The following is a 15,574-nucleotide window of genomic DNA, read 5'->3' as shown; positions in this document are numbered from 1 at the left end:
GACAAGTTCTCCTTCTACCGCCATCACGTGAACCTCAAGTCCTGGTGGGTGGGCGACATCCCCGTGTCGGGCGCGCTGCTCACCGACTGGAGCCAGGACACTATGAAAGAGCTGCATCTGGCCATCCCCGCGGAAATCAGTGAGGGCCGAGCGGCCACGCAGGACCGACCTTACATCCCATTGTCCCGGCCCACAGAATCCTGGCCCCACGACCTCCGAGCCTCCTTGCCCATTAAACCAGGGCCCAGACTGCAGAACCCAGGCCGCCTCTCTAGCCCCTATCCCCCAGATGGCATAACCCTTGCCCCGCCCCTTGATTTCGAACCCCAGTTCGTTACCCTGGACCCTGGAGCTCCGATTCCCAGCCCCCGCACCTCGCCCCACTCCAGCCCTACGTCCCCAGTTCCCCACCCCCTAGGCTCCAGACCTCAGAACCGGGGAAGGGGGGCTCCCAGACACTAGGCTGCTTGCCCAGGGCCTTCCATTCCCGCCCCCAGCCCAGGAGAAGCTCGAGGAGGTGGCCAACACAGTGTATCAGAGGATGGATCAGCTGTACCAGGGGAGGATGTATTTCCCGGGTAAGGGGGAAAACCAGGCAGGGCTCAGCCCCTGGAACAGCCCACCCCAAACTACCCCCACAGACTCACGTGCACATTGCCAGAAGCCCACCCGCCTCCTCTGCCTCACCCACCAGGGTACTTCCCCAATGAGCTCCGAGCCATCTTCCGGGACCAAGTGCACCTCATCCAGAACGCCATCATTGAGAGTGAGCAATAGGGGAGGGTGGCGAGTAAAGGGGGTGGCGGTACCTCAGCAGGGGTGGGGCCCTCAGGTGCACCTCACTCGGGACACATCACTGAAAGTGACCAGCAGGGTCCAAGACACGTGTGTCGCTCAGGGCTGAACCCTTTGGAGCTGGTGCAGGATACTGAGCCACAGGCCCTGGTAGTTGGGATAGCTCGGGGGTGGGGGTGGGGAGGGACAAGTGGAGGAAGGAGTGGGGAACAGCAGTCTCCAATAAACACCACCTCCTCCTCCCTGGCACCTGGAGGGCTGAGAAGCCCAGGCCAGGGGCACCACCCCTGCCCCCTGGGGGACCAGCACCCACCCTCCCTGACCTCTTGTCCCCCACAGGCCGCATCGACTGCCAGCGACACTGCGGTAAGTGGCAGTTCTGCGCAGGTGGGCAGGTAGCTGCAGCAGGCCTGGTCCAGGAGACTGGCCACTTGTCTGTGTTGCAGGTATCTTCCGGTATGAGACCATCTCCTGCAACAACTGCACCAACTCACATGTGGTCTGCTTCGGCTACAACTGCGAGTAGGGCTTTCGGGCCTGGGCTGGGTGCTCCCTTGGGTGCATAGGGTCCCCCACTCAGCCCATGCCTCTCTCTGCAGATCGTCGGCGCAGTGGGAGCAAGCTGTGCAGGGCCTCCTTGGGTACATGTGAGTCCGGTCCTGGGGTGGCTGCTGGGCTCAGAGAGGGGACACCAAAACAGCTATAGCCTGACCCAAGCCCCTCTGTTATTGCAGAAGTACGTGGCACAAGTAAGTCTCCTTCCCACAAATGGGACACGGTATCAGAGGTTATGTGTGGGCATGGCCTCTTGGGGTGAGTATGTGCTAGGCAGTCCCAGGGAGGAGCCATGGTGTGTGTGCGTGTGGGTGCTCCACCCCCTCTAGGGCCTCTGCCCTATACCCCTGTGGCTTTGCACCTCATGGCCTCCAGGCTCGGGCTAGGTCTTGAGCTCCGGCCCTGACTGGGCCCTTGTGTCTTTCAGACAGGACACCAACCACAGGTAAGGCTGCTGGCCTACCCTTTTGGCCTACCTTTTGGGGGAGGGCTCAGTGGGATGGTGGGGGTACCTGAGGGACACTGCCAGGAGGGAATTCTCTGCGCCCGGACATGCCTGATGCCACCTCTGCCTGATGCCACCCATGGGACCATTCTATAAACCAACCTTGCACTCCTCTCCACTTGGCCTGCTGGACAGACCCACCCCAGCTTTGTGAGTGACTCCCAACCCCAATGCATGCATTTACCAACAGCCCCCCAGCAAACTGCCCCCTCCCAACCACATGGGTGTCGATGGTGTCCTTGCAGCTTGATCTCACCGAGCTTCACGTGTCTGGAGCCACCACACCTGGCAAACCTGACGCTGGAGAATGCCTCCGAGTGTCTGACCCAGCACTGACCGCATGGCTCCCAGGGGCAGGGTGGGGCTCAGCAAGTCGGTCGGCTGGCTGGCCGGCCAGACCCTGGTGGAGCAGGCTCCTGGATGCCCCAGGGTCCCCATGCAACCTGGCTGGCACTTGGGCCAGGAGGTGGCTTTTGTATATAATAGTATTGGCTCCCCAGGATCCCAGCGCTGTGCTGGGTGATTAAACTGCCCTGTATTTCTGTCGAGACTCTAACCGCCCTGGTATTTTTGTTGAGGGTGTCTTGTCGATGTCAGCACGTCTGGGAGTGAGTCCCCCCTGGGCCAGTCAGCGCCGGGGTGGCTGATGGCCCCAGGGCCGAACTGCAGAATGAGTCTTGAATGTCTGGAACAGGGCTCTCCCTGAGCCGCACAGGCTTTGTGCCCTGGGGTTGGGAGTCTCTGGAATTTGCATGTCCCCCACCTCCCCAACTCATGACACAGGCCACAAAATAGTGGGTAGCAACAAGGGGTAGAGCTGAGCATTTTGAAGTTGAGTCTGTCCCTGTCCCATGCAGTCCATGTCCTGTGCTGGGCTCCAGGGGCCAGATTTATGTCCCCACCCCACCCCAGAGCACCTTTCAGAGCCCCACCCAAGGACACAGCAGTAACCTGGCCCACCCATGGTGGTGAGTGTGGCAGGGACTGGCCGTTGCTATGGACCAGGGCTCCCCCAAGGGGGCAGCAGCACATGGAGGAGCACACACGGGGGCTCAGGCAGGAGCCTTGAGGTGTAAACGTCTGTTTTGCAATTTTATTGGATCATCTTGACACAAAATCATTACAGCAGCGTGATATGTCTCTCCTGTATATGGGAATGTCGATAGCAAATAAATTCTTATGTAACACATCATACAATTTCAAAATTCTAGAATCACTGCACAGGATTCTGTAATAGATTATTCTACATGCTAAAGTGACAGTTTTCATCAGAAAGACGTTAAAATGCCATCGAGGACCAGCATTTCTGAGGGAGGCCTGTCTCCCCACCTCCCTCTTTGTGAGCTGGCCGGCCAGCCCAGAGGCCAAGGCCCCTCCTGCTCCGGAGGCGGTGTGCAGGGATCCAGCCACTGAGTGGGCTATGGCCCAGGGGAGGGGGCCCATGAGAAGTGCATCCCACTCAGCCATTGCCGGGGGCCCTCCCAACAGCTGCAGGTACAATTAGAGACAACCTTTCGGTGTGGACAGTGACAAGGTGGGGGGCACCCCACAATGAAGCAAACAAGACACACTGAACAGAAAAAAACAAAGAACAAGGGCCTGATTCTTGTCTCGGCAGTGATTCTGAGCAAAACGTCTGCCAATCTGCGAGGGCTTGCAGCCCACCCACAGGCGGCAGCCCTCATCCACCCTGACATCCATGCCCTCCACTGCAGCAGGACCCTCGGCCAGGGGACCCAGGGACCTGGCTAGCTGGCAGTGGGCGGACACCGAGGATCACAAGGAACAACAACCCACACAACTGTCCTCCCAGAATGGCGTTCTGGAGACAGGGTGGACGTGTCGACCATAGTGACCAACCCGGATGGTCCTCCACTACCAGACACCACTGGTCAAGATGTCTTAGACTCTGAGGACTTGGGTGTCTTTATGGACGACGTCAGCAAGGGCCCCTCCAGGGAGGGGAGTGGGGATGGGGAGGGCACCATCTACCGCCCCCTGGTGCCCAGAGCAGCAATCACTTCTGAGGCGGCCCTGACAGGATGCCACGCCAGTGTGGGGGAGGAAGTCCGCCCCCCCACCACCCGCACTGGCTGTACGAGCCCCTGAGTGGAAGCAGGGTTCTTGCTGGAAGAGAAGAATCCAAGTCAAAAGTAAGATAAACCAACACAACGTGTAACTTGGGGACGCCCACACACAGGCAGCAGAGGACTGAGAGGAAACACACAGCCAGACAGCATGTGCGGACAGCAGGGAGGTGGTGCCATCCACCGTCCCCCGAGGGCGGCGAGGCAGCAGCGCTCAGCACTGGGCCAGCGTCACCTTCATTTCATCCAGCAGGTTGCCCAGCAGGATTGGATCGCTGCACTTGCCGTCGACAGACACGGAATTCTCCCCCTGGGAAGGAGACAGCCATCAGTGCTGACAGAGAGCAAGCATCCAGCGGGATGGCCTGGCAGCTCCATCACGTGGAGGCTCCAGCACCCGCAGCCCGCCTGCCCCTGAGATGGAGCCATGAGAGGGACAGCGGCCACCAGACGACGCTGGAAAGCCAGGGGTCCAGTGGCATGGGGCCAGCAACAAGGACGAGGAATGCTGAAACTTGAGGGAGCAAGCGGGCCGGGAACGTAGAGGGGGATTAGAAGCTGCCCCAAGCTGACATGGAGTTTGCCACTTTCTCCCCAGCAGCCCTCCTGCTTTGGAAGGGGCCTTAGATGCAGAGCTGGCTGTGCCAGAGAAACCAGCCCCTGAAGTTGTCTAGAGGCCCTGGGTCCACCCCGGGCTGAGCACGAGAAGGCTCAGCCTGAGGACACACCAAAGATGCGGGGTGGGGAATTCACAGAGAACCCTTGGAAGCACACACAGGCTGGGCCCGGAACTGCTGGCGTCGCCGTCCCAAGAAGCCTGAACCTAACTGGGTAGATGGGCTGGTGGAACAAGCCAATGTCCTCCAGGGGATTCAAACAAGGCTTAAGGGTCTCGTGGCATTTAGAACATCCAGGACACGATCCAGGAAGACTCTACACGCATCCATGAAAGACCATCACCAGACCGGCTCCACAATGAGACGGAGGTTGGAATGACCTGGTAAGGGCTTTACAACAGCTGTTAGAAAATGCTCCAGCTAGCAACCAGGACCACTAGGAAAAGCGAAGGGCTCAGGCAGTCGGAAGAAGCGAATGGAAACGTCAGGACTGGGAACACCGCACTGACTGCACAGGCTGGGAGAGCAGATAGAGACATCACTCGAGTAAGCAGAGGATCGGGAGAGCGAGACAGACACCCCCCTCCCCCGCCCCCCTCAGTGAGGAGCACCTCAGAGACTTGCAAAGTGACTGGAATCCCAGCAAGAGAGAAGAAAGTCAAACAAACAAAACAGTCACACTTAACATGGAGCCCCAAACTTCCCAAATGTTCAGAAATGTAAGTGCAAAGACTCAAGATGCTTAACAAACTGCACACAGCACCAACCCACGGAGACCTTGGCCTGCTGGAAAGCAAAGGCACAGAGCATGGCTCAAGCAGCCAGCGGAGTGCTCGTTGTGGGGGAACTCAAGATGGGAGTGCGCACGCCCAACAAAAAGCTATCCGCAGTGGGTGGGTCAAGCCTCCTGATGACCTAAAAGATCCCCAGGTGTTTCAGGTTCTGTCCGATGTGGCAGCTGGAACCACATCTGAACCCAATGGATCTGGAATCCTGTATCTCGAGCAAGTGAGCAAGACTGTCTTCGCGCTGGAGGTTCACCGAGGCTGTGATCGATGGCTCCTACCTACACAAGCTACGGCCCAGGGGCACCTCCAGCGACAAGCACGAGGAAAGCTGAACCTTGAGGGACCTCGGAGTCAGTGACCCCGGTTCCTGGGCCACCGTACCAGACAAGGATGTGGAAGAGTACAGGGTGCCTGAAGCTGGAGTGTATCTGACCTGCTTCCCACTCTGCTCTAGCCTGACAAGTTGGAGGGGCACAATGAATTGGGGGTATTTCTCTTTGCCTTCTAATTCTGCAGTGAATCCTTGTTTTAAGACTGCTAAATAAATAAATAAGCCCGTTGAAAAACAAAAACAGCAGCCAGAGGTAAGCAACGCACCCCTTCCACGCCCCCAAAACGTAAGCAGGGCATACGGCCCCACAGACACCGCAGGTGGGTATGCAGAGACGGCTCACCTTCTTCAGCAGGAGGCACACGTGGTGGTCCTGGACAGAGCGGCTGTACATGGAGGCGCAGGAGTCCACTCGCTCCACAACTGCAACACACGGGTGGGTGGGTGAGGCCCCAGACACCGCAGACCCTCCCTGGGCAGCTGCCCACTACCAAGGAGGGGCAACACAAGGGCAGCAGGGGTGCCGGCCGTGAAGAGAGCTGGCGGGCACGAGTGTGGGCCGAGGCGACGAAACAAATGCTGTACCGGAAAAATGGTGGTGGAAACAGATCTTTGCTAGAAGGTTCTGGAAGGACATGGTGATGCCGTCCACCTTGATGGAGCTCATGCCCAGGTCCCCTGATTCCAGCAGCTTGGCAAAGGCATCACTGTGGAGAGGTCACAGGCAAGGGATGGAAGACAGGACTGCACAGGGGGAGGGGTGTATGACCAGGAGGCTGCATGGGCACGCCTCCCTGCTGGCAGCCCGGCTGGGACTGCCCCTCCCCAGCAAGTGGACGGCACGGCAGTGTGGCCTGACCTGGAGCAAGGGGTGGTGATCAGGTACGAGGTGCAGCTGAAGTGCAACTTGAAGTCAAGCTTCTCGTGGGTGGAGCCCTCGTCATTCTGCAAAGAAGTCAAGACAGCCATTCAGCAAAGGCCCCTCACCCCGGCCCCCCTAGTTACTGACCCCCAGGCCCCATCCCAGAGTGCAGCTCACCTTGACAATGAAGGACAGTGTGCCCTTGAGCTTCTGGGCCATAACGATGCTCTGCACGGTGAACACGAACCTCGCCTCATTGGAGACACCTGGGGTGGGGTACGGGGAGGGTAAGTTGAGGCCACCGTCCTCCTGGGCCAGCCAGGTGAAAAGAGGGGCACGCTCCGTACCTGGGGGCAGCTGGAAGGGCACGGGGACGCCGTCATGCACAGAGGTGCCCTCGGGCCGCGCCATCTTGGTGTTGAGCGAGTCCAGCACGTTGAGCTCCATGCTCTTAAGGAAGCTGCTGCTGAGGTTCTCCAGGATGAGGGACACGGTGACCTGGCTGTCCTTCTGCAGACTGCCCTGCACGTCGTATGTCTGCAGGCAGGGGAGCCGAGTGGGCAGGCGGGACCAGAGGGTGCATGCCGGCCCCAGGGACAAGACCAGGCTCGAATTTACTGCCGATTGAGGGCCTCGGGAGCTGGTCACATGGGTATGTCCTGCTCCACGGCCACAAGAACCAGAGTCCAGATTATGCTTCACATTCTCCCCTCACCTGCTGCCCAACACCCTGGACCCCCAAAGTGAGTGGCTGGGCTGGGGGAAAGCCCTCCCTCCCACGCTCTTCACGTGGGCTTGAAGCAGGGCCCGCCGGTGCTCACTCACCATCTTAATATAGGCATTTTCCGCGAGAAGGCAGTAGCTGGACATGGGCTACAGAGGGAGGAAGGGAGCCTCAGGGCTGGGGCCCGAAAGTGCTAGGGAAGCCTACTAGGAGCAGTTATCGGGAACACTGCTCCGACCTTGGGCCAGTGACACCCAGAGCCAGACCCCCCCATGCACCCAGTCAAAAGGGCAGGAAGCTAGCTTCGGAGTCTGGTTGATCTCTGACGCCCAACCCATGGGCACGCATGTGTGTGCCCCCATTTGTCCTGTGGAAGGCAGGGGCTGGGTTCTGTGCACACGTGCCCGTATTTGGCCTTATGTGTGGCTGTCCCTACAGGACAGGGAGCTGGAACTCAAGGGTTCTGCTCTCCTTGGCCCTCCCCCACCCCCATGTGCTCTTGTGTAGGGGTAGGCTGCAAGAAGCAGCTCCCTCACCGGGAGCGGGTCCCCCTCCAGGGAGCCGTTCTGCACAGGTTCCTCGGGCGGCTCCTCGCTGGGGGGCCACTTCCTCCGGGACTTCTTCTTCTCTTTGGTCTTCTCCTCCTTCTCCTTCTTGTGCTTCTTCTTCTTATGCTTGGAGGGCTTCTGAGCAGCAGGGAGCAGAGGGTCAGCCCTGTCTAGGGGTGGCGGCTGGGTGCCCACTAATGTGTCTGCTTAGGGCCTGGTGACGCCCCGGGTGCTCTCCCTGGGTCTGGGCCACCAGGCCAGGAAAGGGGAGTGGCACAGGCAGTGCCTGAGCCCAGGGACAGCAAGGGCAGGGGAGGCCAAGCACTTCGCTGGACACCCGCCACTCAGAAGAGTGGCCAGCACTGACTGGGGAAAACTGTGTGTGTGTGTGTGTGTGTGGGGACTGTCAAGACCTTCACCACACCTAGCAATTCCATTCTGGAGTCAGGCCTGGGAGAGGCGCAGGGAGGCCCAGAACCACCGCCACATCCATCCACAGGTTACACGCACGCACGCGGGTAGTGTGTGGAAAACATCGGAACGCCTCCCCACCCAGGAAAAGCAAGTTTCACGGACAGGTCCGAAGCCCCTGCCCGACTTCTGTGAGACAGACCCACCTCTGGGAAGTGGGGCAGGAGCGAGGAGGGCCTGCTAGGGGCTCAGGCTTGTCTTTGGGGTGAAGGAAAGCTCTGGAACTGGGTGGTGGCGGAGTGGCTGGCTCTGAAAGGGCACTGTGGCCGGGAGGTCTCTGTAAGGCCGTGCAGGAGATAGGCCCACCTGGTCCAGCTCATGCTCCTCTTCGTCCTCGTCCTCGGGCGCTGCCCTCCTGAGTTCCTGGCCCTCTTCCGTGGGAGCTGAGACTACTACCACGTCCACCTCAGGCTCACCCTGCCACATGCAGAGGATGGCATCACCTCCGGGCAGGCCTCACGCTGCGTCCGCTGGGGGAGCCATCCCCAAAGGCCCGGCCTCTCCCTTGGCCAACCCTGGATCCCCAGGGTGTCACCAGGGGCACAGGGCTCGGCAGGGTCAGAAAGGGGCTGAATGAGGTACGTGCTCTCCTCTACTGCCCTCACTAGAAGGGCCACCCCTCTGCCCCACACGTGCCTGGACGGCGCCTAGGGAATGCCCAGGGGACTGGCCCCAAGAGGACGGGGGAGGCCACCAAGGATATGCTTGCTCCAGGCCCTTACCAGGGATGGGGTGGGGTCTGGGGCAGCGGGCGGCGGCGGTGTGGTCGACAGCCAGAAGTCCAGGTCCTTGGCCTAGAATCAGAGGACAGCTCCCGTCAGGCAGCAGCCCTCTCGGGACTGTGCATGGCCCGTCCCCGCCCACCCTGCCTCCGGCCAGCCCCACCTTCTCCTTTTCCTTCCTCCGCTCCTTCTCGCGGTGCAGTTTCTTCTCCTTCTTCTTGGGCTTCTTGCTCTTCTTCTCCAGCACAGGGGCGGCCTCTTTGTCGGGGGATTGCGGGGTCTCTGCGTTTCGGTGTTTCTGGATGGGCAGCTTCTCGCTGTCAGCTAAGGGCCTGCGGAGGATAAGGGGAGGTTCACTCGACACCTGCTTGTCTCCAGAATTAGCAGGGCACGGGTGCCGTGCACGCCGGGGAGCCATGCCAGGCCAGTGCTCTCCTGAGGAAGCAGACACTGGTGGCTCCAGGTATCCAGGACAGCTGGGGACAGCAGGGGTAGTACTGGACCAAGACAGCAAGACATGGCAGGAACAGGATTGGGCCCAAGAGAGAAGGGGAACTACAGATGGGGGACAGTGCTGGATGCAGCGTGCAGAGGGGCAGCAGACAGGACAGACGGACACACACAGTCCTCTGGCTCTGAACTGGCACCAGTCCGTCTCAACACCAGGCCCTCTTGCTGCCCAGCCCAGCGCTCACCCTCTGACCTCCTTGGGGTCAAGGCTGGCAGAGGATGCTGGTGACATGTATGAGGTGTGTATGTCCACCTCCTGCCGGGCTGGCCCCAGTGGTCCCAGGGCCACCATTGGCAGAGGTGGGGCCCTGCTCACCCCAGCACTCGGGCGGCTCACTGTGGGGAGGGCACTCGGCCGGGACCCTGCTTACCTGTGAGGCCTCCCTGACACCAGACTGAGCCACAGACACAGACGCCGCGGGAGACACGGAGACAGAGCGAGAGGAAACACGGGGGAGGACAGAGACCAGTGAGAAGCAGGTGGCATGGGACGGGCTGCATGCACCGGAGCTTCCCGGGCCAACACACACCCTCCCCCCCTGCAGCAGGAAGCCTGGAATCAGCCAGAGTGGAGAGCTGGGACCCCTGCCCGGTAGTTACAGAGAGGGCACATGCAAGGTGGGCCACCTGACACACCTCTTTCCTGCAAGAGCCAGGCATGCCAATGGTCTGTGGAGGGCCAAGCCGACCCCAACGGTGGCTGGATGGTCAGCTTTCTCAACCTGGACCCTTCTCAACCCGGAAGCCCCTGCTGTGCCTGCTGGGCTCTGTGACTGGGCCACCTTCTGTCACCAGAGCCCAAGCACCTGTCTGTGTGCCCACACCTAGGTGCACCCTCCCTCACCCCCCAAGCACTCACTTGTCCAGATCAATGTCCAGGGCCCTGTAGGGATCGTTGGGGTCTTTGTCGTCCTCGTCACTGGGCAGAGCGTTCTGAAGGGAGGGGTGGGAGGGGCTCATGGGCAACACAGCCAAGACCCTTGGGTTACATGGCCTGACTCACACTGTTGGGGGGGGGGGGGCCCCCCTGGGGGGGGTGGGGTGGGGGGGGGGGGGGTATGTCCAAGGTGGGCTCAGGGCGGACAGAATGGGTGTACCTCAGGCATCTCCTCGGTGACAATGTCCACCTGCTGGGCAGGGGCGATGTCCTCATCGCTCTCTGTATGCAGCGAGCTGTGGCGCCGATGCCGGCCCTCACGCCGCTTCTCCTTCTTCTGCTTCTTCCGCTTCCGGTCCTTCTCCAGCCGCTGCCGGTGCTGCCGCTCCTGCTCCAGTTTCACGTACTGATCGGAGGCTGGCATTCCTGTGAGGCGGGCGCAGCCCTGAGCACCAGGGCAGGGGGGCAAATGCACACAGGCTGTCCTCCCACAGGGCATAGTCCATGAACCCTGACACACTCACCTGGGACTTTCAAGGGGACGGAGAGGTCGATCTGGACCACAGGGATGTGCTCCACACCCGGTGCATCCTGGTACCGCTGAGGGCAAAGACTGGGTTAGCGTGGACTACACAGGATGTGCTGCAGGAGCCGGTAGACACCTGCTGGAGAGCTAGCTGTGGCACCAATGCCTTAGGTGGATGGGGGAGTGAGGCCCATGTGGGGGCACTGTGAGTTGGGGCTGGACACTCTCACCTTCTGTGGGGACGGGGAGCTCTTGATATAGAACGGGTTGTTGGCCTGCTCCTGCTTCCGGGCTTCTCGACGCTGTGGGGGGACAGATTGGTGGCAAGCCAGTCACCACTCGAGGGGCTACGCTGGGTTGAGGGAAAACCCTATGCTGTCCCCAAGCACGCCCTCCCCCCCACCCTACCTCCTTAGCCCTGAGCCTGGGATGGGGCAAAGCAAAGCAAAAGCTCAGAGCAAGGGGCAGCTCTCCTCCCGCCTCCACAAGGAAGAAGACTGGGGAGGGTGGCTTCCTTCAGGCAGAAGGGAGATCATGATGGGGGCCAGAGGGACAGCGTTCTCAGCTCTGGGCAGAGGGACTCAGGGGTCCTTCCAGTGACCTCCCCGCATCTGACACTGAGAACACAGCAGGACATCCAAGCGCCAACAGAGGACGTCAAGGTACCGCTGTGAGGTTTCAGGGGTACTGTTTGCACAGCAGCCCTGCTCGACCACATGCCACAAGCCCAGCCCCAGCCGCCACTCGCTGAATGCCCCTGCAAGAGGCAGAACCCACAGGGCAGAGCTCGATGGAGTACACACAGCCCGTTTCAGGTGTCGGGGCTACCTCCCAGGGCCTCAGACCGCGCTGCCTCCTAGGCGTGGACAGTGGGAGAGCACCTGCCTGCCCCGGCGCTCACCCGGGCCAGCTCCTCCTCATCGGCCTCTGGCTGCCGGTGCCGCGACGCCTTGTGCTCCTCATCATGGAAGATGGCCTTGGGCGCCTCGTCCTCTGACTCGCTGTCCGAGGGTGGCTCGTTGATCCAGGCGTCCAGGTCCAAGCTGTGGGAGAGAGACCGTCCCACTGAGGTCCATGCTTGCTGTGCACCTCCACGCAGTGCTACACGCCCACTACAGGCCGCTAGCAGATCTATCAGAACGCAGTGTAGCACCCAGCACGGGGGCCCACTCGGATGCGGACAGATGGGGTTAGCACAGGGTTTGTGTGTGGGGTCTGTGTGTGTGTCTGTGTTGGTGGTGGTCCGCCCTCCTCCTCCCATCACAGACAGGGATCCGTGGCTTAGGACAGCTCTGAGGACAGGGTAGGTGCAGGAGCCCCAGGCTCAACACAGGTGGGCTCAGGGCCCCTTGTCCCCCTGCCACCCCTTGGAACCGCAGGCCCTGTAAGCAGATTCCTGGGGCTGGGGCATCAGATGGCCGTGTGGGCTCACCCATCTGGGATGGGGACCTTCTTCTGGGCCTTGGGGGCCACTGGGTTCAACTCGCCAGCAAAGAGGGCGCTGACTTCCTCCGCCACCGGCACCTCCTTGGCCTGGAGCTTCTGGATGTACTTAACCAGTTGCAGGATGCAGGAGGCCTGCAGGGGCGACGAGCCACATGGTCGGTCCCAGAGCACCTTGCTGCTCCCCACAGGGGCGCCATGCCCATCGACACCCCTACGGTGTCCGTCCATTCCATGGGCCCACCACTCTCACCCCCCACCCGGCCCCACCTCACCCGCTCTTGGACCTCCAGGTCAGCACTCTGCACAAACTGAGGCAGCCTGTCCACCAGGAGCTGGGTGGCGGCCTGGGCGGCCTCGTGCTCCCCTGCCTGCTCCTGCTGCTGTAGGACAGACGCGTACAGCTTGACCACGTTCTGCACATACACCGCCTGGATGTGGCCGGGCAGCGTGGTGACCTTGGGCCGCAGCATGGCCTCCAGTGTCTGCTGGGGCTCCTGCAGGTGCCTGTGTGAGAGGACGCATACACTGCGGGAGCCCCACCACCTTGCCTCCTGGGCAGCCCTAAGCACGTCCCAACTCTCCCCAACCCAAGGTCCGAGGGCACTCAGGACACACAGGTATCCCGCCAGGCCCCCTGGGGAGGTGACTCAGGAAGAAGTCACCATGTGAGCAGCTGAGCCCACCCTCCCCAGGCCCCTCTCTCCATCTGGACCACTCTTTCAGAGAATCACCCCACTCACTTGGAGAAACTGAGATACTCAAACCTCATCCACTCAGGGAGGTCCTGTCCCCCTGCTCCACCTGTACCTGGCCCCTCACTGGGAGAGCTCCCCGTGGCCCACCTGCTGCCCCAGCCCCCACTCACTGGGAGAACTCCCCGCAGATCCAGGCGGCAGCATAGAGCACCTCACAGATGCCATTGCGCTGGGTACTGCTGGTGACCAGGTGGGCGCTGTCCAGGAGTGCCGACATCTGTGCCACAGCGAACTTCCGGATAGCCTTCACTCGAATGGCCACATCCAGCATCTGGGCCGCGATGAGGTGGCCGTGCCGGGTACCCTCCAGCCTCGTCAGCTCCACCAGGATGCTGATGTACCTGCAGCAGGAGGGCGGGCGGACGTCAGAATCTCAACCAGGCAAAGGCCTAAATCCCAGAGGGGCGGGAGGGCATGCGTGTGACCAAGGGAGCACAGGGCACCACTGGGACGTGATGCGGTTCACATGTGCCCATGACATGGACACTCCGCACTAGTAACACCCACACAGCCAACTCTGAGTGGTGGTGGCTCCCAGGGTTCTGGGTGGCCCCGCAGGTAGCCTGCTCATCACCAGAGCCAGAAGGATGAGATGTTTGCGTTCACCCCAAGGACTCTCGGAAGAAAGCCTTGTGGCTAACCCACTTCACAGCCACTGAGCACCCCATGGCGGGAACAGCTCAGTTCTGCCACGGGCAGGGCGGGTGCAAAGCCAGCGCAGCAGGGGTAGCATGTCCCCAGAGAGGCAAGTGAAGCCAAAACTGCTCTAAATCAAAAACGTGCATGAGACGGGCCACCCTCTTGAAATGGGGGGCCTCTACGGCGTGGGTGTGTGGGGCACCCCCACGGTAGAAGATGTCCTAGCAGCTGGACAATTCCATGAGGAGCGATGTATAGATCACTACGGTTGGAATGACAGAGAGGTTTTCAGATGTGCGGATGTTCTAAACCCAACCAAACAGTGTTGAGTCCAGTCCGACTCTCGGCAACCCTGCGGGGCAGCGCAGGACTAGCCCGTGGGAGTGCCAGGCTGTCCATCTTCACAGGCGCAGACAGCCTCATCTCCCTCCCACCGAGTGGCTGACCCAGCCCTCAAGCTCTGTGCAGCAGGCTCCACCAGATTTGCTGGCGGTGGGCCTGTGTTCTGGGGTGGGCAGCGGCCATACCACTCGAAGTTGGTGATGTACTGGTAGTTGGACTGGCTGCAGATGTCGATGATTTTCGTGAGGAGCTCGTCCCGGTAGGTGGTGCCCTCTGCCTTATCCACATGGGTCATCAGCTTTTTCACAATCTCCATCAGGTTCTTTTTAGACACCTGGGGGGGGGGGAGCGGGTGTTGCATGAGGGGGAGGGGCAGGGAGCCCCTACCTGCTATTGGCAGAGCCCCGCAGTCAGAGCTGGGGTGCCGGGGAGACACAGCACCACACAGCAAAGCCCATGGTGATGATTTCCCAAGAAGGATTTGTGGGACATGAGTCTGGAAGGGGGATCATCCTTGCACAGACCCCCGGCTAGTACAGCATGGCACGGCCCTCACATCTACAAGTGTTCCAGGGGGCTCAGATGGGCCCATTTTACAGAAGTGGGTCAAGAAGGGTTGGGGGCATACTTCATACCATATAGCAAGTTGAGAGGACTGGAGAGGAGTAGGGTAGGTGGTGAGGGCGGGTGTTGGGTGAGAGGAATAAGGCAGAGGTAGGGGGACGACGCACCAAGCCGTAGAGCAGGTTGAGGGGAGCGGGGAGGAGCGAGGTGGGTGGGGCAGAGGGGACGACGACGCACCATTCCGTAGAGCAGGTCGAGGGCACGCAGTCGGATGGACTCGTCCTTGTCGTCCAGGCACTGCAGAATGAGGTCCTTGTGGGACTGCACGGATTTGGGGTGCGTCTTCAGGATCTTGGACATAGCCAGAAGGCCCAGGTACTTCACTGTGGGGTGACATGGGGTTGTAAGGCTGTGGGGGCTGGCGCCAGCCTGGAACAGCTCTGCCCGGATGGATGAGCCCAGCCCAGAGTGCCTCCAGTCGCCTGTCCCTGGGCCAGGAGAGGTGTCACCACCTGCCTGTCATCAGAACTGCCCACAGAGGGCGCCACTGCAAGGACGAGGGCAGCCAAGGGTTGAAGTCAAGCCAAGTACATGACAAACTACAGGTAAATCCAACCCACGGCCCGTTTGGTGGATAAAGCACAAGCAGCTCAAGTTCTAGGCCAAGTGGCCCTCACTAGGGGAACACCCTGCCCCTCACCAGGTTTCCTCCAGCAGGGATCAACTTACAGTTCTGATCGGAATCTTCTATCAATATCCGCAACTTCTGGACACAAAGCTGCAAGAGAAGGTGGAGGTGGGCCTCGGCCCTGCACACACAGCTGCCAGGAGAGCACCCCTGCTGAGCACCGTGCTGAGGCCTCCTGTGTAGTGCCCAGGGGAGGTGGTGACAGGAGAAACACAAGAGGTG

General features: G+C 60.7%; 2 protein-coding genes across 2 annotated transcripts in view; one reads left to right on the top strand and one right to left on the bottom strand.

Moving 5' to 3' along the window:
- The window catches only part of IZUMO4 (IZUMO family member 4), a 3,832-nt gene extending 1,427 nt beyond the window's left edge, over positions 1-2,405 (top strand). The window contains exons 3-12 of the mRNA XM_045300043.1: positions 7-139; positions 498-578; positions 695-766; positions 1,135-1,161; positions 1,242-1,317; positions 1,395-1,442; positions 1,530-1,544; positions 1,778-1,795; positions 1,991-2,005; positions 2,101-2,405. Of these exons, the coding sequence (XP_045155978.1) occupies positions 7-139; positions 498-578; positions 695-766; positions 1,135-1,161; positions 1,242-1,317; positions 1,395-1,442; positions 1,530-1,544; positions 1,778-1,795; positions 1,991-2,005; positions 2,101-2,191 (576 nt within the window). The 3' untranslated portion in view covers positions 2,192-2,405. The remainder of the gene's footprint in view (positions 1-6; positions 140-497; positions 579-694; positions 767-1,134; positions 1,162-1,241; positions 1,318-1,394; positions 1,443-1,529; positions 1,545-1,777; positions 1,796-1,990; positions 2,006-2,100) is intronic.
- A 529-nt stretch (positions 2,406-2,934) lies between these two features.
- The window catches only part of AP3D1 (adaptor related protein complex 3 subunit delta 1), a 23,412-nt gene continuing 10,772 nt past the window's right edge, over positions 2,935-15,574 (bottom strand). Inside the window, exons 10-31 of the mRNA XM_045300042.1 lie at positions 15,394-15,485; positions 14,902-15,047; positions 14,286-14,434; positions 13,230-13,460; positions 12,637-12,868; positions 12,351-12,496; positions 11,820-11,961; positions 11,149-11,220; positions 10,917-10,992; positions 10,613-10,818; positions 10,375-10,448; positions 9,169-9,337; positions 9,006-9,077; positions 8,590-8,700; positions 7,801-7,950; positions 7,366-7,413; positions 6,888-7,077; positions 6,718-6,806; positions 6,538-6,623; positions 6,264-6,385; positions 6,022-6,101; positions 2,935-4,252 (exon numbers count right to left, since the gene is read on the bottom strand). Coding sequence (XP_045155977.1) covers positions 4,157-4,252; positions 6,022-6,101; positions 6,264-6,385; positions 6,538-6,623; positions 6,718-6,806; positions 6,888-7,077; positions 7,366-7,413; positions 7,801-7,950; positions 8,590-8,700; positions 9,006-9,077; positions 9,169-9,337; positions 10,375-10,448; positions 10,613-10,818; positions 10,917-10,992; positions 11,149-11,220; positions 11,820-11,961; positions 12,351-12,496; positions 12,637-12,868; positions 13,230-13,460; positions 14,286-14,434; positions 14,902-15,047; positions 15,394-15,485 — 2,779 coding nt within the window. The 3' untranslated portion in view covers positions 2,935-4,156. The remainder of the gene's footprint in view (positions 4,253-6,021; positions 6,102-6,263; positions 6,386-6,537; positions 6,624-6,717; positions 6,807-6,887; positions 7,078-7,365; positions 7,414-7,800; positions 7,951-8,589; positions 8,701-9,005; positions 9,078-9,168; positions 9,338-10,374; positions 10,449-10,612; positions 10,819-10,916; positions 10,993-11,148; positions 11,221-11,819; positions 11,962-12,350; positions 12,497-12,636; positions 12,869-13,229; positions 13,461-14,285; positions 14,435-14,901; positions 15,048-15,393; positions 15,486-15,574) is intronic.

This window comes from Echinops telfairi, unplaced genomic scaffold, assembly GCF_000313985.2.
Source record: "Echinops telfairi isolate 266 unplaced genomic scaffold, ASM31398v2 ScPeMD7_7459;HRSCAF=8497, whole genome shotgun sequence".
Taxonomy (NCBI): Eukaryota; Metazoa; Chordata; class Mammalia; order Afrosoricida; family Tenrecidae; genus Echinops; species Echinops telfairi.
This window is presented reverse-complemented; position numbering and strand designations above follow the sequence as displayed.